Here is a 21,990-nt window from a genome sequence, read left to right on the forward strand (position 1 = left end):
ATGACCATGGCAACAGCACTAGAAAATTTCAATGGGGCAGTAGAGTGGTTACAAATGCTTGTTATTCTTGCAGAGGATCTGAATTCAGTTTCCAACACCCACATGATGGCTCACAACTATCTATCTATAAATTCATTTTTAGGGAATCTGATGCCCTCTTCTGCATTCTGTGTGTACAAGGCATATATGTGGTACATAAATATACATGCAGGTAAAACACCCATGCCAGGCAGTGGCGGCAGTGGGAGGCAGAGGTAGGCGGATCCCCGAGTTCAAGGCCAGCCTCGTCTGTAAGAGCTAGTTCCAGGACAGGGTCCAAAGCTACAGAGAGACCCTGCCTCAAAAAACTAAAACAAACAAACAAAAAAACCCATAAAATAAATACACTTAAAAATAAAAAGTAGGGCTGGAGAGATGGCTCAGTGGTTAAGAGCACTGGCTTCTCTTTCAGAGGACCCAGGTTCAATTCCCAGCACCCACATGGCAGCTCACAACTGTCTGTAACTCCAGTTCCAGAGGGTCTGATATCCTCATACAGACACACATGTCAAAACACCAATGTACATAAAATAAAAATAAATCATTAAAAAAAAGTAAATACCTGAAAGTTGTTGAAACCACAGTGAGTGTGATTGGTGGCTTTGTGAATTTACTGACAGAGCTACACAGTGTCTGAGGATCTGTTGTATATAACAGGAAAATTCTTTGTTTCTCCGTCCCTTCCTACCCATCTTGCAGGAGGCCCTTTTTGTCGCTCGATTTAGTCCTCCAAGCTGTGGCATACAGGTGAACAAGCTATGGTACAAGCCTGTGGAGCAGTTCATCTTACCAGAGGTATGGCTAGAGTGAAGACCAGTGTTGCTTTTGTAGTGTATGCTTTGTTGTACCACATCAGCTCTACAGTGTGGAAGCAGCAGTACCAACAAAGCTTGCACTAAATTTTGCAGTTACACCAAGAGAACTTCTTAGCCATGGTTAACTTAAAGTTGAGAACTGTGTGACTGTCTCAGTGACAAAGGGTAGTATTAAGTCTTAGAAACAGTAGGTATTTTGGAAGTTAAATGTTTTACTTATCTAAGGAATCGTAAAAAAAAAAAAAAATGTCTGTTATGGGATATTTTGATCATACTCTGACACTCCCGAGATTGCCAATAAAGTTTACCTTGAATCAGAGAGATGAGCTAGCTACTGGCTGACCAACATTAGCCATAGAGGTTTTGGAAGACCCAGAACATATAGAGAAATACAGGAGGGAGGGGCTTAGAAAGATCCTTCACCCTTTTGGAGCGAGGAAGAAGAGAGAGAGGAGGTTACTGTCACTTTGCTGCTGCTTCTCTAATTCAAGATAAACTTTATTGGCAGTCTTGGGACTGTCAGAGTGCGATCAACTATCCCACAACATTGCCAGGTATGATAGGGCACACTTTTAATCCCAACATTCTGTAGGTAAAAGCAGGCAGAGCTCTGTGAATTCAGGGCCAGCCTGGTCTACATACTGAGTTCAGGACAGCTAGCGCTATGTAATGAGACCCTGTATCAAAAATTAAAAACAAAAAACAGTGCAGATAGGATAATAGGCACTATTTTCAAGTTAAATAAAAATTTAATAACAGTAAACATTTGTGGATGATATCTGAGAACATGTCTGTCACCTCTGGGCTCTTGGATAGTCTTAAATCCTACATGCTGGAGACCATTTTGTCTGCTAGATGCCCTCATGCATCCTGAGGGTTTCCCCAGTGTAGTCAAGGACTGTGACAGAGGCAGGTATGAACAGTGCCCATCCACCAGCTTCAGCCTATTCATTGAGTCCTCTTCCGAACTTAGTGCTTTGAAACCATAGTAGGGGTCAGAGTGTTGGACAGTTCTGGGGTTCACTGAAAACTATCTTGAGTTTGTCTGCAAAATCAAAGCTGAGTTTCGCAAAGATGCGAAAGCTGGACCATTGGCAGCTTCCCTGTAAGCACCAGTCTCATGGTGTTCCGATTAAGGGCAACAGCAGAGCCACACATTTTTATAGTGTGTTGTGTACTTTTGGCATCAAATACAAGTAGTTGAAACAAGATTTGTGTGCTGATTAGTCATTTGACACAAGCTCGATTCATCAAAGAAGAGGGAACCTCAATTGAGAAAATGTCTATAAAGTTGGGCTATAGGCAGTTATTTCTCTGTATGTTCTATGGCTGTGTCTGTCATGAGGTAGAGATGCTGCAGTTACTGGTCCAGAGGTTCTACACAGGTGGACCACTTAGAATGTGCTGCCACACGGCAAGCATTCTATAGGTCACTGCACCATGATTTTCCCCATGAGTTACCTACTTGCCACCAGAGGACACTTAGCAATGCCTGATACTTTTGTTTGTAACGTTGGGCTATGAGTGTCCAAAATGACAAGGGTTTGAGCTTCAGAAGCTCTTTGAGGGAGGAGCCTCTTGGGGTAACGTCAGAAGGAGGAAAGTACATTTTAATGCTTCAGTCATAGGTTTATAGCGTGTCCCTTACTTTTCCTTGGTCTGTGAAGAGCATTCCTTTCCTCAGAATGCCGTTGTTGAGAAGTGCTGCGCCACGGTGCATCTGCATTCCTCTTCAGGAGGTGTGGGCAGGACATAGATAGGCAGGCACTCACATGGCGACTCTAGCTTCTTTGTGGGTTTGTAGTTTTTCAGAATAAAAATTTAGTTAGGGGACAGGGGTGCCAATGGTTGGAGGATCTTTGTTGATTTGTTGTTTTTGTCAAAGAGTAATTAATTTTAAAAAAAAGTGACAGAAGTCTGTCTGCACCAGCAGAAGCAAAAGAGCACTACTCTGGCTGCCTTACATTTTACAATTAAAAATAGTTTATTAATTCTTTGAGAATTTATTCAGCTTATTTTGATCATATTCACCCATCCCACAGACTCTTCCAGAATTCACCCTAGCCTTAACACTCAAATTCAGGTCCCTTATTTCAATTTTCTAGATGAGGTCCAGTTTATGCAGCCCATGTACTCGTGAGCGTGCGGTTGTCCACTGGTGCATACTCAGCCAACCAGTGGCCTCACCCTTAAAGAAAACACTGATTCTCCCTCCCACAAAAGCAATCAGTAGTCCATACCTGGAAGTTGTTTTGTTGTTTTTGTTGTTGCTTTGAACAGGGTCTCACTGTATAGTTTTGGCTACCCAGGAACTCACTGTGTAGACCAAGTTAGGCTGGTTGCCATCTCATGGAGTTCTCTCTGCCTCTGTAGGCCTGTGCCACCGAGCATGGCCTGAAAGGAGCTTTTAATGCTGGCATCCCCAAGAGCCTTATTTCCTTTTAAGCTGTAAGGTAAAAATATACTAGGTATTTCATTACTTTTGAAAAATATTGAGATAAGTAAAATTGTTTATTAGTGAGTATGTGGGATGATATTTATTTTCTTTCACAAAAAATGCTTAGCTTTGGTTTTCGAGGCAGGGTTTCTCTTTATAGCTTTGGCTATCCTGGAACTCACTCTGTAGGCTAGCCTCAAACTCAGAGATCCACCTGTCTTTGCCTTCCTCACATATTTTCCAAAAGTCTATAATAAATACATAATAGCTTTATAAGAAGAAAATAATAAACCCTTAGAGATCTAGAAATTAAGTTTTATATCATACGCAGCCCTTTCTTTGTTGAGATCTGTCTGGTGTTACAAGAATTTTTTTTGTACATCAGACCTAGTGGAACCTAGGAACTTTGTGATGGTTGTCTGTGTCTTAACCAGAGAAGTGAGAGTCACCCTTGGTGTAACACTTCTGTGAGAAGTAGATGCTCTCTTCCTATGACTGTCACACTTGTAAGATATCTGGATATCACATCAGCAGTACAGCTTGTCACATGTGTTCGACTGTGGCCTGCCCACTGAAGTGTAAACCTCCAGGGGAGCCACAAGTTTAAGTGAAAACTGCTATCTGTTTATTATAAAATAGTTATTTCTTTAATTGTATATTCTTCTTAATAATGCAGTTGAAACCTAAAACTGCTTTCAGCAGAAAGCAGACTTGTCGTTCAAGTCTGGCACATTATTGTAAGTTTAGTGGACATTGAATGCTCACATTTTTCATGAAAAGTCTTTATTTTTCCAGTCCACAAGAAGTTCTTACTCCTATATGCTTTATCTCCTGTGTTGTTATCAGTGAGAAACTAGAAGAAATACACAGAATTACCATGTAGAAGGGCTTGTACTAACTTACTATTTTCCAAGACTATAACAATGATTTTTTTTCCTGAGTCATAGTTTTATGATCTTCAAACGGAGTTACCAAAGTTGCTTTGTATCGTAAGAATTTTCTGGTTTTCTGAAACCTATAACAGAAACTAGAAAGATGTGTGAGGGGGTGGGAGCATGCTTGCTGCTGCCCTACCTGGTATACAGCTTCAGAGGAAATGAAGGACTTTTGCACCAGTGGATTTCTCTGGTGATGAACCTTGTTGACAATTATATTATGGCCCAGTTATACATAAATGGAGTTGGGTGCCAGGAGGAGCTACTGGCAAATAGCAAGCCAGTTGCCAAATGTCATTTGAAAAGATAGAACAGAGACTGGTGTATCCGTTTCCATACTTCTCTGTTTGTAGGTTCAAGGTGTAAGGTTTCACAGATACCTTTCTTTCTGCTGTGGCTCCTTATGTCCTGTTTTGACTTTTGGCCACCTGATTTTACTCAGCATACCTGGGCCATTTCATCCATTACTGCCTAGACTTCTCTAGTGAACTCCAGACGTTCCAGCTGATCCTGGACATTAAAGTGCTGTTGTCTTCCTCCCAACCATTCTCATTGCCTATATTTTCAATCTTGGGTCTAGGATTTTCTTAAACTACCTAAACCAGAATCAAGGGATTTGTCCTCAGGTCTGAGACCCAAAGTCGTGTCCATCCTAATTGTAACGTGTTCTCACGTCTTCCACGTTTTCCTAATTGTAACGTGTTCTCACGTCTTCCACATTTTACTGATGTTAGAAAGTGCAGCAGAGCACAGGCAAAAGACTATTGTTGGGAATGGGCGTGTGGCGAACCCAGGCCGTCTCACCCAGCGCGCAGCAGTGATCAGATTCCCAGCGGTTGACACTGGACCATTGTCAGTTCATTTATGTTTTATGGTGCTGGCTCATAAGAGTGACTTGAATGGCCATTACCCCTGGTATGTCAAGGTCCCTAACACCATGACTTGGAATAATAGTACTTGATTTTGGCAATGAACTTGATTATAGCAATAAAGACTGAGCTTTTAAAGTGATGTTTCATCCAGGAGCTATGAGACTAGGTATTCTATACCTGAATTTTTCTCCCCTACATATTGCTGCATTGCCAAGATTCCTCTCTGTGCTCAGTTTTTGTGCAGTGGCCAGTGGCAGATTGTTGGAGGGTATAAAGGTCACTACTTAAACTTCACTCTTAAGCTCTTCTCAGTGATTGGAGCATAATTTCCTCTTATGTAAAAGAGGAATTATATCAACCTACAGGCAGTTTCCTGGGACTCTTCCCCACTTCCAAGCAGAGACCAGGGTTCGTCACCATGGTGGGCAGAGAAGTATCTGCTCTACCTTAGATCCCTCCTCTCCTCAGCCTGGTGCTACAGCCTGTGAAATGCTTATGATTCTGAAGGTGTTGTGTTGTTGCTGTCCACTTTTCTACTTCAAAACTTCTCTGCTTTTGTGGTAATTTGAAGATCTTTCTGCACCCTAATTCTTGCCAAATGTTGTTTTTCATTTGTGAGCCTGTGGTGACATGTTGATAGTATTTAAAGATAAGAGCTATTCTGTTTTTATTTTTAATATTCAATGTATAGCCCATGGCTTGGTAAATATTAAATAGTCACATGTTAAAAACCTACCAGATAAACTTGAGCTTTTTACTTTCTTTCTAAATTTTATAGTAGAAAGAGTTCAATGCAGTTGGCATTCTCAGACTTTGCTAATGACCTTATAAATTAATAAAAAATGGTATTGAGCCAGGCAGTGGTGGCGCACGCCTTTAATCCCAGCACTCAGGAGGCAGAGGCAGGTGGATCTCTGAGTTCGAGGCCAGCCTGGTCTACAAGAGCTAGTTCCAGGACAGGCTCTAGAAACTACAGGGAAACCCTGTCTTGAAAAAAAAAAAAAAAAAAAAAGGTATTGAAAAGCAATGTGACAGTTCGTACCAAAATAAATGCATAAACAAACCTTACTTTTTTCAGTAATTTCACCTCTGGGAATTTTAGTGGGAAAGAGACATTTATACCAAAACATTCCTATGTTATAGTAGCCATTTGGTCAGCAAACAACTGTAAGTCAAGTGTTAGCCAAGTGGCATGTTACACCACATTAGAAAGAACAGCTCTAAAAGTTGTAGCAACATGAGGAAGTTGAGCCAGCAGGAACAGCCAGGTAGCATCTGCCAACACCATGAACTGTTTTCTGTATGTGTCCAGAAGAAATAACTGAGGACATACATTATCATTCTAACAATGAAATATTCAAGTTGTGGCTTAAAAATTTAACTGATGTGTTTCAGGGGAGCAGGGGATGACATTTTTTTCTAAAATTTTACTTTTAATATTTACTTAGAACCTAAGTGGCAAGAATAAACAAATTGATCTACTATTATCCCCTCCCCCCCCCCAGAGCTTTGAAGGCACAATCGTGTGGGAGAGCCAAGATCCCCATGGCCTCTTGTCTAGAAACCTCCACAGAGTGACAGTGAATGACGGAGGGGGTGTTCTCAGAGTCATTACAGTAAGCTCTTTTCATCTCTCTGGGTTGGTTGGAAACATTAACTGTCTTACATGCATTAAAGAGTTTGGAATTTACTTTTATCCTAGGCGGTATCTACAGTGGTTTTGAATATACACAGTAGAAAGTGTTACTGAGACACTTCACCATAGTGAAGGTGAACAGCTTGAGTTGCATGTTCCTGTAACTCCAATATTAATGAATAATGTAGTTTTGCCTTAAGATTGGTATGTTTTAAAGTTTGGTATTTAATTTCTTGATAGATTTTTAGTGAGCATTTTTAGAAACGTTTGTTCATAGCTAAGTATAGTAGTTTATACCTTTGTTCTCAGCACTCAGGAGGCTGAAGCAGCACAATTGCCCTGAACTTGAGACCAGCTGGCTACAGAGTAAGAAAGAAAGAAAGAAACGCATCTTCCATAGTTGGCCATCTTACCTTGACAGCAAAATGTTAGTTAATATACTGTCTAGCAAATACTGAGCTGAGCACAATGTCCTGTGCCTGGGGTACCAGCTCCTTATCAAGCTGAAGCTTTAGCCCAGAGATCAGGGCCAGCCTGGCCATCTTTAAAGTGAGGGAGGGAGGGAGTACTTGCATTTGTTTTATTTTGAAGCAACTCTGGGGTTTCTGAATCACATTTCTCCTTTAGTCAGATTTTCCTCAGATTTAAAGCAAATGATGTTAACAGTTAAATTTCTCAGACATGGCGTAGTAAAGGTATAGACAGACGTAGTGAGCAAGAGGCCTGCTGTGTGGTGGTGCGGACAGCTGCACAGCCCCTGTTGGCACTTGTCTGATGACCAGGAAGACACTTGGCATTTCAATATTCAATAATCTCTTGACTATTAGCCCTGCTCACATGAAATAATTTCTGGATTTGAAATGAGTGTCGTGATTTATTACTTATTCAGAAAGCATTATTTGCACATCCACTGAAAAGAAGGCACAGTTGTCCCATTACATCCATAGTCAGGGAGAAAATAAGGACTGGCAGGGTACCTCAGAAGGTAAAGGCATGGGATGCCAAGCCTGCTGCCCTCGAATCAACTGGCATACCTGTGTACATAAACACCCACAAATAAGTAAATTTTAAATGTTTAAAAGAAAATATATTAAATAAATGGACCCACAAAGGTACATGTTACATACCCTCATCCTTGTTGGCCATGTACAGTATTTTATCCATTATTTATTTAAGATAGAGAATTTTATAGAAGGAATCATAACTTTTACTATTTTCTGGACAAATGCCTTAAATATCATGCCACCTTCCATTTGTGAAACCTAAAAATACCTAGGCTACACCAAAATTCCATAGACTTTGATTTGTTATACTAAGAAAATAAGTTTCCTTCTAAGTTGAAGATTGAGTTTAAATATAAAGACAAATGATCCACTTGGCCTTGCCCAGCTGGGAGCAGATGGTGGTTTAAAGCTTTTCTCTACATGGTCCTGAATTCTCAAATTGTCTAAGAGCTTAGCAGATTCGTGAGAATTCTGTAAAAAAGTAATGATTCTTTAATGTTTTTAAAGTGATAAAGTTAGATGTAAACTAAGTTGAGTTTTGTACTGTTACGGTTGTGAGTGTAAGAACATTTATTTATCTTTAAGTTGGAATTTGAGCACTGGGCCAGAGTCATCCACGGCACAGTGTGCTGGAGGTGGTTTAGTGGTTAAGAGTGCTGGCTGCTTATCTTCACTATTTTTTTGTTGTCGTGATAAGGCAAGACCAAGGCATCTTATAAAAGGGAGTGTTTAATTTGGGGTTCATGATTCCAAGTGGTCAGAGTCCATGACCACCATGGTGTGGAGCCTGGCAGCAGTCTGGCTTGGTGCCGAAACAGTAGTTGAGAGCTTGCATTTGATCCATAAGCTCGAGGCAGAGAGCTAACTGGGAATGACTTTGAAATCTCAAAGCCCACCCTGGTAACACACCTCCTACCTAACCCTTTCCAAACAGTCCCACCAGTTGAGCGCCAAATATTTAAATATATGAGCCTATGGGTGGGGGTGCATTCCTACTCAGTCCACCACACTACTCTTTCAGAGAACCTACGCTGCGTTTCTCTGCCTCATAGTGCCTCTAGCCTCATGGTGTGACACTCTCCTCTGACCTCCTAAGGCACTCACTTCATGCAGGTTCAGGTGTTGAGCATACATACAAAGTATCTATGCACATAAAGTAAGAATAGGGAAATAAAGTAGGCTAGGTGATGGTGGTGCACACCTTTGATCTCAGCACTCAGGAGGCAGAGGCAGGCAGATCTCTATGAGTTTGAGGACAGCCATAATTACACAAGAAATTCTGTCTTGAAAAACCAGGGAGGAAGGGAGGGAGAGAGGGAGGAAAAGCGGCAAAGAGGGAGGGAGAGAGAGAGTAAAAGGAATAAGTAAAATAAATAAAAATCCATGGCATCAGTATCTGCTGTAGGTCAGGGATCTTGGCCATTCAGCTTTGGGTTGTAATACATTGTTAGGCATGAAATACCGGAGCACTTCTGTTCTCATTCCTTTCAGGCTGGGGAAGGGACACTGCCTCATGAATTCATGGAAGGTGTGGAGGGAGTTGCAGGTGGCTTTATCTACACTATTCAGGGTAAGTTGGCTAGTGCAAAAGCAAACTCAGTGTAGCTTTGTTTTATAATACACTATGAAAGGTCATCTTTTCAAGTTAAAAGTTCCTTATCAAGCTGGGTACAAAGTTTTATGCCTGAAATGCTGACGCTTAAGAAACTGCAGAAAAATTATGACTTCAAAAGCCATCCTGGGCTATGTGGCAATACCCCGTCTCCAAAGCAAAGCCCGGAAGCTTACTTTTAAAGGTAATGTATTGTTATGCAAGTAAAGCATAGTTGGACTTTTGTTGGTTCTACTTGTATTGTTTCCCAGCATAGCAAACAGTGCTGCAGAGAACACTGTGGAGCCCATGTAGGATGTAGTATCTCTGATGCCCTATCACAAGTAGGCCTAAGTGAGCTGTAACTCTGCCCCACCCGAAGTGCCAAATGAGCGTGTGTTCCACCGCATCCTTGGGGAAGGAATCTGATGACACCTCCAAGTTCTGGGTCCTGCGCATGCAGTAGTGTCATTTTCCAGCAGTCAGCCTTTCCTTTTCAGAAGGAGATGCACTGTTACGAAGCCTTCACTCACGGCCCCAGCGGCTCTCAAACCACATACAGCATCTACGAGTGGAAGACGCCTTACTGCAGGAGGAGAGCAGCATCTATGACGACATTGTCTTTGTGGATGTTGTGGATACTTACCGGAATGTTCCTGCAAAATTACTGAACTTCTACAGATGGTAGGTTGTATGGATGTTGGGTAGCTAAAATTTGCTTTGTTGTTATTTTGATATAGAAACATCAAACCACCGAGATTTCAAAATTTAAAACATTCATCATCTGGGGTGTTTGTTATCTGTTATATCACAATCCTTTAAAATCAATCTTTTTAATCTTAAGGTTTTTTTTTTTTTAATTACTCATGTGTATGTGTCTCTGTGTCTGCCTTGTGTGTTTAGGTGCCTTTGCAGGCCAGAAGAAGGCATCAGATCTCTGGAACTGGGGTTACAAGCCGTTCTGAGCTGCCCTACATGGGTATCAGGAACCAAATGGGTGGGACATCTGGAAGAGCAGAACTTAGTCCTGACTGCTAAGCTAACTCTCCAGCAAATCTTGGCTCCAGACATCTTCTAATGTGCTATTGCTTCCTTTTTTGGATGAACAGATCCACAGTGGCATTAAGTGTTCAAAACCAACAAAACAAAAATTCATTCCCTTGGAGTCATTCCTACACACTTTGGATGTCTCAGTCTTGCACTGGATTGTGGTTCTCTGTGTGCAGAATAAGACCCTGAAGGTGCACAGCTGCACAGGCATAGTATGTGTCCTTCCAGGGTGGTGCTTACTTGCATATTCCTTTTTTTTTTCAACAGGACTGTGGAAAGCACCAGCTTCGGCTTGCTGCTGAAGACAGATGATGACTGTTACATAGACTTAGAAGCTGTGTTTAATAGAATTGCTCAGAAGAATCTAAACGGGCCTAATTTTTGGTGGGGAAAGTAAGTGAAACATGGACAGATACTGACTTTTGGTATACCTAAGTGTAATTAATTTAGGATGAAATATGCAAGTTATTTTTCCACAAGAAAAATATTGTGAAATTTCTTATTAGTTAAACTATTTTGGACTAGTTTGCTGTCACTATAACCAGAGGCAATTATTTTTTTCTGTTGAAAAATCTCAGCCAGGCAGTAATGGCGCACGCCTTTAATCCCAGCACTTGGGAGGCAGAGACAGGGGGATCTCTGTGAGTTCGAGGCCAGCCTGGTCTATGAGAGCTAGTTCCAGACAGTTAGGGCTGTTACACAGAGAAACCCTGTCTCAAAACAAAACAAAATAAAATCTCAGGCTTATTAGCCAAGAGTCAAAGATGTGCTTTTAGGAGGGCATGCTACCCTGAAGCTGTTGTATGTTTTTTGTTAGACCATGTATGACACATCATAGCCATTGTTTTTGCTACTTTAGGAACACTTCAGGATTAGTAAATTGGTGGGTTTGGTTTCATTTGAATATGTACTGAAACACAGGGTGGGCTTCTCTTAGCTTTCATTAAGAAACTGAGAGCTTACCTAACTATATGAAGTACCATTGGGTAAATAATTCCTTTCCTTAGATGCAAGAATTTTCCCCTGCTCTACAAGCTTGTCCCTTTGTAGTGGTCAAAGGAATCTAGTAGAAGGATGTGGCCAGCATCACCTTTGTAACATCTCAGTTTCAGGCTGAATTGGGCAGTGGACAGAACTGGGAAGTGGCAGGAGCTAGAATACCCCAGCCCAGCCTACCCTGCCTTTGCATGTGGGTCAGGGTACGTGATCTCCAAGGATATCGTTGACTGGCTGGCAGGCAACTCTGGAAGGTTAAAGACCTATCAGGTAATAAGATCACTCGTCCAGCCCAATGTCCTGAGATGTCCTTGCAGACCCAGCTTACCATGGTTGTGCTTTCTCTGCAGCAGTCACTCCCTAAAGGTCAGGGGTGATTCCTGCCGTCTGTCACTCTAGTCCTGATGTCTAGACCTTATGTGAGCCTGTTTCCACAGCTTTCAGTCTTCATTTGCAAAGTGGAGGAATGTAAACACTTCTGCTAAAAGAAGAAGCCAAAGAAGCGCTTTTTTTCCTTCTGACTTGGTTACAGTGTTAGGGACCAAGTGTCCCCACATTACACTTTAGGCTTACTAGTTCACTGTGTGTCCTGTATCCCATATCTAGCTTGCTCTTGTACATATGGCTTTGTCTTTAAAACATTAAAAAGTTTCCATTTGACCATGAGTAGGGTGAAGATGTCAGCATGGGCATTTGGATGGCAGCCATAGGACCTAAAAGACACCAGGTAAGCAGGTATGAGGGTGCTGGCTTCACTTCAGAGCTTTTGGAGGTGTTCAAGTGAACTTAGATACTGTACATCCAACCCTGGGCATAAGAATCAGTGCCTTCTGGCATCCCAGCTATGCTCTTAAGTTACAACACTGTACCTCATTATTCCTCAAATAACTGTCTAAGTTTAAACCAAAAGGAAATGCTGTGAACGGAAATTCCTTATAATTTTACAGTTTAGAATCTGTTGACTTGAGTTCTGCCCCATGACAGTGAGACCTCTCAACTCCTGACAACAGACTTTAATAGTATTTTATTTGTAAGGGTGGGTGAGGTGGGGTGGGGATGGTGGTGCAGAGACCAAAATTGAAGGTAGGAAACTTGGGGGTGGGAAGGACAGGCTTTTGTCGTATTTGTTGTATTGATTCTGGATTCTTGTGCCTTCTACTCTGGCTGTAGAAGGTAGTGAACAGGACACGCAGTGCCTGCCATTCAGTCATAACACTTCACTCACGCAGGAGTACATCCCATCCAGCTCAGCCTGGGTCCTGCTGCTGCATCAGACTCAGCACATCAAAGGCTGCTTGTGGAGCTTGTTGATGTGCTGATCCTTTTTTGTGACCCTGGCCTGTAAGAGTCATACAGAGGATATTCACTTTGCCATACGCAGTGGGGCACTATCATTTTTAAACACTTCACATCACTGCCTTGGGCCTTCTGGAGCTGAAGAGCCTCTTGGACAGAAAGCTTTGTTCTCTTCCATGTACCCGAGGCATGAGGCCCACTCTGCTGCCACTGGTGAACCCCTCATTCTGGGTGTTTTTGAGAGATGGGGATTTCCAGATTCCCTCCAGACACATGCTAATTCCAGCAGCCTCTACGCCCATTAGAATTATCATGGTTTAAAAAGAGTTTCAGATTTTAGCCAGGATTTGTGTTGTCAGATTCCACATTTCTTCATATGTGTTGTTACTGAGCAGTGTGGTACTTGGGACTCAGGTTAGGAGTCTTGGACAGCCTGTTCTTACACATAGTGACAGGAAGAATAATTTTACTCTCACAGCATTTGATACTGAAATGAGGTATTTACAAAGAGTTAAAAGCATCCTATCAGAACGGCTGCCACTGCTTTATGACCTCTCTCTAAAAGGTAATATGAAAGTGTTCATCTGTACATTTTATAGAATTTCATGTGCTGACTCTTCTGAGAATCTTAATGTAGTTATTTTGATTGACAATATAATGACTGCATATTTATGGGTTAGTTTGGCATTAGGTGACTCTTAATCTTCACATTGTAGTTTCTGGGTTCATACCCCCAGGACTATAAGGCTGTGGTACTTTCCCAAAATCAGGATCCATCCCACCCCAAATCTCTGGTAGAGTACATTGAAGTGTCACATACGTATCATTTCCTGATTCTGTCTTGTATTTTGTTTCTCAACAGGACAGCCTGTGGCTGTGTGAGAAAACCTGTGAGACAGGAATGCTGTCTTCTCCTCAGTATTCACCACAAGAGCTGAGCAGACTGTGGGAACTGAAGGAGCTGTGTGGGGATCCTTGTCAGTGTGAAGCAAAAGTACAGTGATCCCCAAAGACCAGGACTGTAAGTCTGAGGAGACCCTGTGGCTGGTATTGAGCTATAAGTAGTATGATATTACCAGTGTTTGCACAGATCTTAATCATCTGATATTGTAGCATAAGTTTCTATTTATAAATTGGAAGATTATTTAATACCAAATTAATTTATAAAAAATATTCCTAACTCCTAATCACTGTTACTAATCAGTAATTATTTCATCATTACCATTTTTGGTTAAACCTGGCCAAATTCAGAAAGTTGTAATAACTCCATTTGAATCTCAATCATGATTATAAAATAGTTCTGCATAGCTCACTTAGGCCAGGAAGAACGTACAAAGATGCTGTGTGGTGCTGGGGCCACAGATACCAAAGTCCGGGTTGCTGGAAATACCAGTTTGTGGATCTCTGACGTGGGCAAACTGGCCTTGAAAAGGAAATACTGTAACCTGAAGTTTGGGGTCTTGCTTTTAAAAATGTTCATTTACTTATGTATCATGCTTTCTCTTACCATTTAATGTATATCCTGAATGTCTCACCTTAGCACTCACTAAACTGTTGAGTGTGATAAAAGTAAACACCTCAGGGTTCAGTGTCAAGGGAAGTAGGGAAGGCACTCTGCCTTGCCTGATGTTCACCTAAGCTTTAGGAGGTGGTAATCTGTGGGATAAAATGTAGACAAAAGTATGTTGTACAGCGTAGGAGATGAGTTTCCTCAGTTTAAGGGACATTTTTCGAACGACCAACCAAATCAATGTAGTAAACTTTTTCAAGTAGTTAAGCAGCCCACAGCAAACGTTAACTCTATTCAGATTTAGACTACTGTTTCTGTTTATATTTACATCTCCACATAATGGAATACAGTAAGCTGTGGAAACAGACGGAGTAGAAAAATCACTAATAATCAAAGCCTTTATTATTCTATATACAACCAATGGTCCTTTCCCAACAAAACATTCATCCTTCATGAGGGTGAAGTTTTTTTTCTGGTATATACAACATTCCAGCCGCTAAACTCTTAATGGTTGGATTGTTACCATCGCACTAGTAGACAGTCTCCATTCTCCACAGAATAAAACTGTAATGACTGGAGGTCATCTCCTAGTTCAATTTCTCTGCCCGGCATCTAAAATGAGAACAAGGTGGGGAACAGTGAGTAGACAGATCTGATGATGCATGTTCTACATGCCGCCCTCCAATGGAGCTAGCTTGAGTCAACATGCTGCCTTCATTTAAAATCTGTTACGTATGGCTCATGGTACTGTGGAGAACTAAGCTTAGCAACTTACCTTGGGACTTTCATAGGACAGCAGAAGTTCTGACACAGGAACTTTGAGAAGACGTGACAGCAGTCCCTTTACCTTTTGAATTGTCATGGAATCTATCAAAGAAAAGGAAAATCCATTTCTCTCAAATGATGACTCTGTACAACCAGCTCAGCCATGATCTGTCCTTCCTTAGCATCAGTTTACTAAGGACAAAGGCTTGAGTCATCCAGCCAGTTGATGCTTTGGCAAACTGGGAAATGGAGCCAATGTTTGACCCAAGTGGTCTTGACAGCGAAATGTCATAGCATTTACCATTTCTTCCTCAATCTGAGTAACCAGAAATAATCACCTCACCGAGGAGGAAAAACAGGCCTTTGTGATAACTTCCTAATGGGTTGCTGAAGATCCCACGAGTGGGGCCTTGAGGACACCTCTCAGCCTTCTTTTCCCTCTAGGAGAGAGCGTAGACCCTCCCAGCATGAGCATCTGGTCACCATCAGGATATGTACAATGATTACCAGGTGTGGGAAGATAACTTAGCAAAACAAATGCTATGGTCTGTTCAGAACATACTAGGAACTTCTTTCCAAAGACAGTGGGTATTTTGATGAAGAATATTAGTTTCTCTGAAGCTTTAGCTGAAAGTACAGCAATAGTGTGGTGTCCTACAAATATCACAATGTAGTCAATTATTTTTCTATAAAAATCATTTTTTATAAAAGCTGTGTTTTTATGCAATTTGTGATAATAAATCTTCTCTATTTTAGAATAAAACTAGTCTTTTCCTGTTTGTGACCCCCTTCAACAGTCGTACTACCCTGAATGTGCCTGATTAAAACTGCTGTGTCTAGAGGAGTAGGCTGGGTCCCAGACTGAAGGGGAGGAAGCAGACCGAGCTGTCAGCATAGCTTTGCATCCATAGTAAGGACATGATGTGACTACTGCCACATTCCCACCACGAACTGCATAACCGTCCTTACATTGCTTAGGTTGGGTAACAAGAAGTTAATACACACAGTTAATTTGTCATTATATATTACATACCAGTCACAGAAATTGAACTGCTAATGAGAGAGGAGAGGGGAGGGAGGGAGGGAGAGAGAGAGGGGGGGGGTAGAGAGGGAGGGAGAGAGAGAGAGAGAAATTTGGCCCTAAATGGATAGTAGTTCAGGAAAGTACTCTTCTGAGTGCAACTAGCCTTCCATGAGCGTTATCACGAGCAAGCTTGTTTTGTCTGATGAACATGGATATAAAATCGATGAATTTATTGCACTGGTAGGCAAATAGGGAACTGGAGTCAGACAGACTCATATGTTTCCATTTCTTCAATTGCTCCTGGCTTTAAATCTAACCCGCCAGCACTTAGCTGTGACTCAAGTTTATCTTGAGAATTTATAGAACTGTGTCATGCTAAAAAATTGATTCTTCTAAGTGCAAGTCTAAGGTCAGTTATATTATCCAAAAGAATTTGATTCTAATATTAAGTCAGTTCCAGTAGTACAAATGTTTTTTAAAGGATTCTGAAAAAAAAAAAAAAAATTTTTTTTCTCTCCCCAAGTTGTTTAAAAGCACTACTCTCCTGATCAAGAAGTCATCTCTAGACAAGAAAAGTGGAAAGAATCAATCTGGGAACATAAATACATGGGCATGGGAAGTATTCCTTTGAAGGGCTAAGCATTCAAGTCCTCACACTGTGGGTGTACACTATCACATGGCACAGGTGTGGTGACAAATGCCTTTTACTTGGGAGGCAGGTATCTGAGTTCAAGGCCAGTCCAAATAACACAGTAAGACCCTGTCTCAAAACAAAAACCCCACAAATTTTAATAAAACTGTTTCCAGATAAGCTGAAATTTTAGATTAAGCACTAATGAAGGTCCACATAAACTAAAAGTTAACATTCCACCTAGCTCCACCCTAAGCCTGTGCTTTACGGGTACTTGGACAGCAAAGAAGGGCATGCTCTTACCTGGCAACTGCTTTTCTAATACTTTCTGTTCAAGTTTGCTTGAGCACTTTATCTTCAATGCTTTAAGGAAAAAGGTAAACAGTTAGTAACCACCATAGCATTTACAGTATGCATGCATGTAGAACTGTGATGCAAAATTAATAAAAACTCAGAGAGAAACTGGGGTTCAACCTGAAGGTCAGAAAAGCAAAACAGCCAGCCACTGGATCTTACCTCTAACTCAGTTCAAAATGGCGATCCTGCCTCCAGGAATCTCAGAATGAGACTGAGAGCTGTTTCCTCCCATTTTATAATCCTTTCTAAGGCTGGGATTAAAGGCATTCACCACCCGGTTTCTATGGCAACTAGTGTGGCTACTGGGATTAAAGGTGTGTGTTACCACTGCCTCGACTGTAAGGCTGACCAGTGGGGCTGTTTTACAGGCAAGCTTTATTTATTAAAATACAAATGAAATTCACTACAGAACTGGACTGTGCCTCTGAGGTAGAGCGCATACTTTGTATACACAAAACCTCAGTTTCATTACTAGCACCAATAAGTAAAAACATGCAGCCCAAGAGATTGCCAGATAATGCATCAGTTTGGCACAACAACTTGGCTCGGTCCTTATAAATTAATATTCCCATGAAGCTAGAGTGTGGTGGTGCACACCTGTAATTCCAGGCTATAATCCCACCTTGAAAGGCTTTTGGTAGGATTGTCACAAATTCTAGTCTATACAACACATGCCAGCTATGAGATTTGTCTCAAAACAAAAACAAAAACAAAAACAAAAAAAGACATTGTCATGGTCCCAGAACTGGGGAGCTATAGAGGAGGATAGTGAGTGTAAGGCAGCCTGGGTTTGTATTCCAGGATCATGTCTCCAACAGCTGGCCCAGCATTCTACCACCTTTTCTTTCCCTCCATACTACCTCCTGACAGTTCAGCGAGGGTTCTGCATGTAGGACACAGTGCAGGATTCGACATTACAGTGTGGTTTACTACTCTGCTCTCTCTTACATAGAAGGCTATTTATTTCACAGTCTGAAGCAGGGGGACATCAGAATGCCCAACACAACTGGGTGAGTTTGGGATTATTACTCCCTAAGACAGTGGTTCTCAAGTGTGTGTGTGTGTGTGTGTGTGTGTGTGTGCGCGCACGTGTGTGTTGTCTTGAACCCTTTCACTAGGGGTTGCCTAAAACCATTAGAAAACAGGTATTAACATGATTCATAACAGTAGCAAAATGAAAATTATGAAGTAGCAGTGAAAATAATTTTATGGTTGGGGATCACAACATGGAGAACTGTATTAAAGGGTTGCAGCATTAGGAACATTGAGAGCCACTGCCCTAGGAGAAACACACTTCATCCCTATCAAGCAAGCCATCACCATTTGCTGACACCCAAGACCTCAGAACAAAGCAGGTATGTGAAAGGATTCTTACTTAGCAACTGATTTTTGAGCATGAATGGCTGCTGTGTTTTGAGTTCCTCATCTTCAGGTGCACCATATTCTGTTTAAGAATAGAAAGGGATGAACAATTAGCTAAAGGCCACAGTAAGAAAACTGTTAGTGTGAACAGAGCCTCTCCCAGGATCTACCCAGCATCACTGATCAATTAGTTTGGGATTAGCCTCCTCCTGCAGAGCTGCTTGTTGGGTGGTTAGGAGAGCTAAACAAGAGCCATTCTTGCTGGGCGCTAGTGGCACATGCCTTTAATCCCAGCACCTGGGAGGCAGAGGCAGGCAGATCTCTGCAAGTTTGAGACCGGCCTGGTCTACAAGAGCTAGTTCCAGGACAGGCTCCAAAGCTACAGAGAAACACATGCACACACACACACACACACACACCACAATAGCCATTCCTAAAGAAGATCATCTCTGTGGTTGTATGTTCCATGCTTGTTCTAATAATAGTCTGACTAAGCTTCCCATGCTTTCAAAACCTTTGAACTTTTAACTTGGTTCCAGTTTTGAAAATACCCTTTCATTCAGGGTCCTGAGAAAAACGAGGTATGATCTGGAAAGAAGTCATAGAACCCCATCAGGTTTTAGCCAGTCAAGAGTTTAGTGTCCTGCTGCAGACCAGTTCCTGCACCTGCAACACAGGCAGCAGCTTCCCTTATCTGTGGGACACATCCTAGGACTTCAGTGGAAATCTGAACCTGAGTAGCATTAGATAGATCTTATTTCAGTGTCTTTAAGTAACACATACCTACAATCATAAATTAGACACTGTAGGGTGCTAACAACCACACCAGTGAGCTGTGATGGAAGTTATATGAACCTGCGCTTTCAGAACATCTTTCTGTACTTTCAAGCCTCAGTAAATACATTTCTCAGCTTCTTTTTGTATTTAAGGATCATGCCATGGGATTCATCTGTGTTGGGGGTATTTTTAAGACAGAACACTTGTCACAAGCATTGACACCTTGGTGGTCTATATGCTGAGCCACTGGTGACTCGGGGCAGGCAACACATACGGCATGGAATGCTAGGCAGAGGCAGCCATGTACACCACACCGCTCAGAATGGTGTGCAACTAAAACAATGAATGTTTGGTTTCTGGAATTCTCCATTACGTTTGGCTGAGGGTGGACTAAAAGTAAGTGGAACTGCAGAAAGGCTGAACTCCTATCCTTCCCTGCTGCCCTTGGTCAAGTGGTTTGGGTTTCTGCACACACTAGGCAGTAAGAATCTGAACTGTATGCACCTGCAGGCTGCTTAGAACCTTCCCTTCCCTACACCCAAGTGACTCAGAATTTACCTAGAGCAGCCAGGAAATTGGGCCAGCTAATGGAGTAATTTGAAAGCAATTCCCACAGGCAGCTTGTCTTCCTGAGATAATGTTCCAGCTGAAGCATTTATGCAGTGATCTGCTTGCATTGGAAATATATGAAAAGAAAAATGGCCTAAAATTGAACCATGGAATGGTGAAATGATGAGATTAAAACAAAGTGAAAAGCACACTGGGACGTAATGCCCGATCCTTTGCTTCAAAGCCTGAGGCCCAGCTAGCGTGCTAAAGAAACCATTGTGAACACTAAGTGCCAAACAACACAGGACAAGACCTAAGGGTGGGACATGGGAAGAACAAAAGTTTATATATGAACTTGCTGTGCTGGGAGCATTAAAAACACCAGCACTTGAGATGACCTGGAGCACTGCCAACCTTTCCAGAACTGCAGGAACACATGTTGACACTGCCAATGTACTGTCTGTTTTCAACTCGCTGACATGATGCCAGGAAAGTGCCCACAGTTCCTTAAAAAAGGAAACAGATAGTCCCTGAAGCAGAAAAGACAAAACACTGAGCCTTCCTGAACTACCATATCAGGGCCCTGTTCCAGCTGGAGTCCCCACGGGCTACCTGGACGTACTGCTGCAGAGAAGCTGGTATCTAGGGTGGGCCAAAAGAAACTCTGCATTTGGCCTGTTTTTGTCTGGATCCGTATGTCCCCCAGCCCTTTTCCATTCATTTCCAAAGGCTTTTTGGTAGTCAAGTTCAGCTCCACGCCTTTCGTCTGGAAGAATCTGTGTTGATGTGAAATAGAAATGTGTCATCTTCCAGTGAGCTGCTCATGTTTTTACCCAGTCCTCCCTCTGGTGCTCATGCACAGACAATAAAACTGTTGCCATCTACACTGAAGTAAGTCCCCACACATCCCTGCACTTTTCTAACACAACTCACAAATTCCAAACGGGATGGTGGTACCTGTCAGTAATCCTAGCACTTAAAGAGAGTTAATGCAGAACTGCATGGTGTTCAAAGCCAGTGTGGGCTAGAGACTCTTTGTCTCAAAACTAAAATTCAAAGCAAATTTTTATTTAAGAAAGACTGGTCATTATATAACCCTGAAAACTTATTTACATCCCCAAGAACTTGCACATTCTTCCACAGAACAGCAAGATGACTTAGCAGTTGAAACACTTGCCTTAAAGCCTAATGACCCTCGTTCAATCCCTGAGATCCATATGGTGGAAGGCGAAAACAAACTTCTGCCAAGTTGTCTTCTGATCTGCATATGTGCACTAGTATGCATGACCCTTTTCCTCCAAACAAGTAAATGTAATTTGATTCTTTAAATTCTAGCTTTTTAATTTTCTTTTTAAAAAGATTAACTTTGGATTTTTGTTGCACTTATGTATTGCACCAACATGCCTGTAGTGTCTGAGGAGGCCAGAAGAGAGCACCCCATCTCTGGGAACTAGAGTTACAGATGCTGTGGATCACTGTGGGTCCACTGCAAGAGCAACAAATGCTCTTAACCACTGCGCCATCTCTCTAGTATTCCACCCCGATAATATTTGCAGGTGCCTGGGTTCACCGCTCGTATGTGCTGTAACAGCTGACTTTCTTTAGGAAACTTCACAGTGTGCCTGAGCCTCAAAGCCTCATTCTTGGGAGCAACAAGGAGAGAAGAGACGTGCTCTGAGCCTGTGTTCTTTCTGCTTTCTTTCCAAGGATATGGGATAAAGTGCCTAACACTACCTCACCATACCTTAAATGACCATTGTTGTTCAGACAGCAAAGTAACAATGATTTGGCACTGACCTAAATATAACCTTTCCCCTCCAAGGACTCGGCAGAGAATCCCAATAAACAAAACTTTGTAATATCCAAATGCAATTTACTGTTACAGTTTTTATTACTTGTTTTCTAGTCTTAAAAAAAATTAGAGCCTAGTGCCATGGCACACCTGTAGTCCTAGCTACTCCTAATGGCCGAAGCAGGAAGATGCTGAGTCCAAGTTGAGGCCAGTAGAAGCAACAATGAGACCTCCTCTCCAGAAAGAAACCAAAGGGCATGGTTAGGGTCCTAGTGCTTACCTCACTTCTGTTCAGGGTCTTCAGCTGACCAATCTTGGCAATGATGATTTCCTTTGCTTTATTTCCTTCGTTCAAGGGGTTTCTAGTAAAGGACAAAGCCTGTAGACTCTGTAATTTATCTAGCTCATTGATAAATGACCACTGAAGCAACAAAAGGAAAAAGGAAAAGCAACATGTGTCAGAACACATTTCAGATTACTTGGCCTAGCACATAAAGGTAAAATTGCCTTCCATCTGAGGCACCAGGTGCACTGGACACGACCACCACCCAT

The 21,990-nt window shown here is 41.9% G+C and overlaps 2 protein-coding genes across 5 annotated transcripts in view; one reads left to right on the forward strand and one right to left on the reverse strand.

The window, feature by feature from the left end:
* Positions 1-15,709, forward strand: part of B3galnt2 (beta-1,3-N-acetylgalactosaminyltransferase 2) — a 40,461-nt gene extending 24,752 nt beyond the window's left edge. Inside the window, exons 5-12 of one of the 2 annotated variants that reach the window (XM_038335450.1) lie at positions 739-834; positions 6,604-6,714; positions 9,230-9,308; positions 9,830-10,013; positions 10,647-10,772; positions 11,486-11,645; positions 12,046-12,102; positions 13,534-15,709. In XM_038335450.1, coding sequence (XP_038191378.1) covers positions 739-834; positions 6,604-6,714; positions 9,230-9,308; positions 9,830-10,013; positions 10,647-10,772; positions 11,486-11,645; positions 12,046-12,102; positions 13,534-13,674 — 954 coding nt within the window. In that variant the 3' untranslated portion in view covers positions 13,675-15,709. The remainder of the gene's footprint in view (positions 1-738; positions 835-6,603; positions 6,715-9,229; positions 9,309-9,829; positions 10,014-10,646; positions 10,773-11,485; positions 11,646-12,045; positions 12,103-13,533) is intronic. The other variant, XM_038335451.1, reaches the window with a different exon arrangement.
* Tbce (tubulin folding cofactor E) overlaps positions 14,562-21,990 on the reverse strand; it is a 41,833-nt gene continuing 34,404 nt past the window's right edge. The window contains exons 12-17 of one of the 3 annotated variants that reach the window (XM_038335449.1): positions 21,719-21,859; positions 20,269-20,422; positions 18,334-18,402; positions 16,905-16,964; positions 14,957-15,048; positions 14,562-14,793 (exon numbers count right to left, since the gene is read on the reverse strand). In XM_038335449.1, the coding sequence (XP_038191377.1) occupies positions 14,701-14,793; positions 14,957-15,048; positions 16,905-16,964; positions 18,334-18,402; positions 20,269-20,422; positions 21,719-21,859 (609 nt within the window). In that variant the 3' untranslated portion in view covers positions 14,562-14,700. Of the gene's footprint in view, positions 14,794-14,956; positions 15,049-16,904; positions 16,965-18,333; positions 18,403-20,255; positions 20,423-21,718; positions 21,860-21,990 lie in introns of those variants that run through there. The other 2 variants (XR_005285978.1, XR_005285979.1) reach the window with 2 other exon arrangements.

Source organism: Arvicola amphibius, chromosome 6 (assembly GCF_903992535.2).
Source record: "Arvicola amphibius chromosome 6, mArvAmp1.2, whole genome shotgun sequence".
In the NCBI taxonomy this organism is placed as follows: Eukaryota; Metazoa; Chordata; class Mammalia; order Rodentia; family Cricetidae; genus Arvicola; species Arvicola amphibius.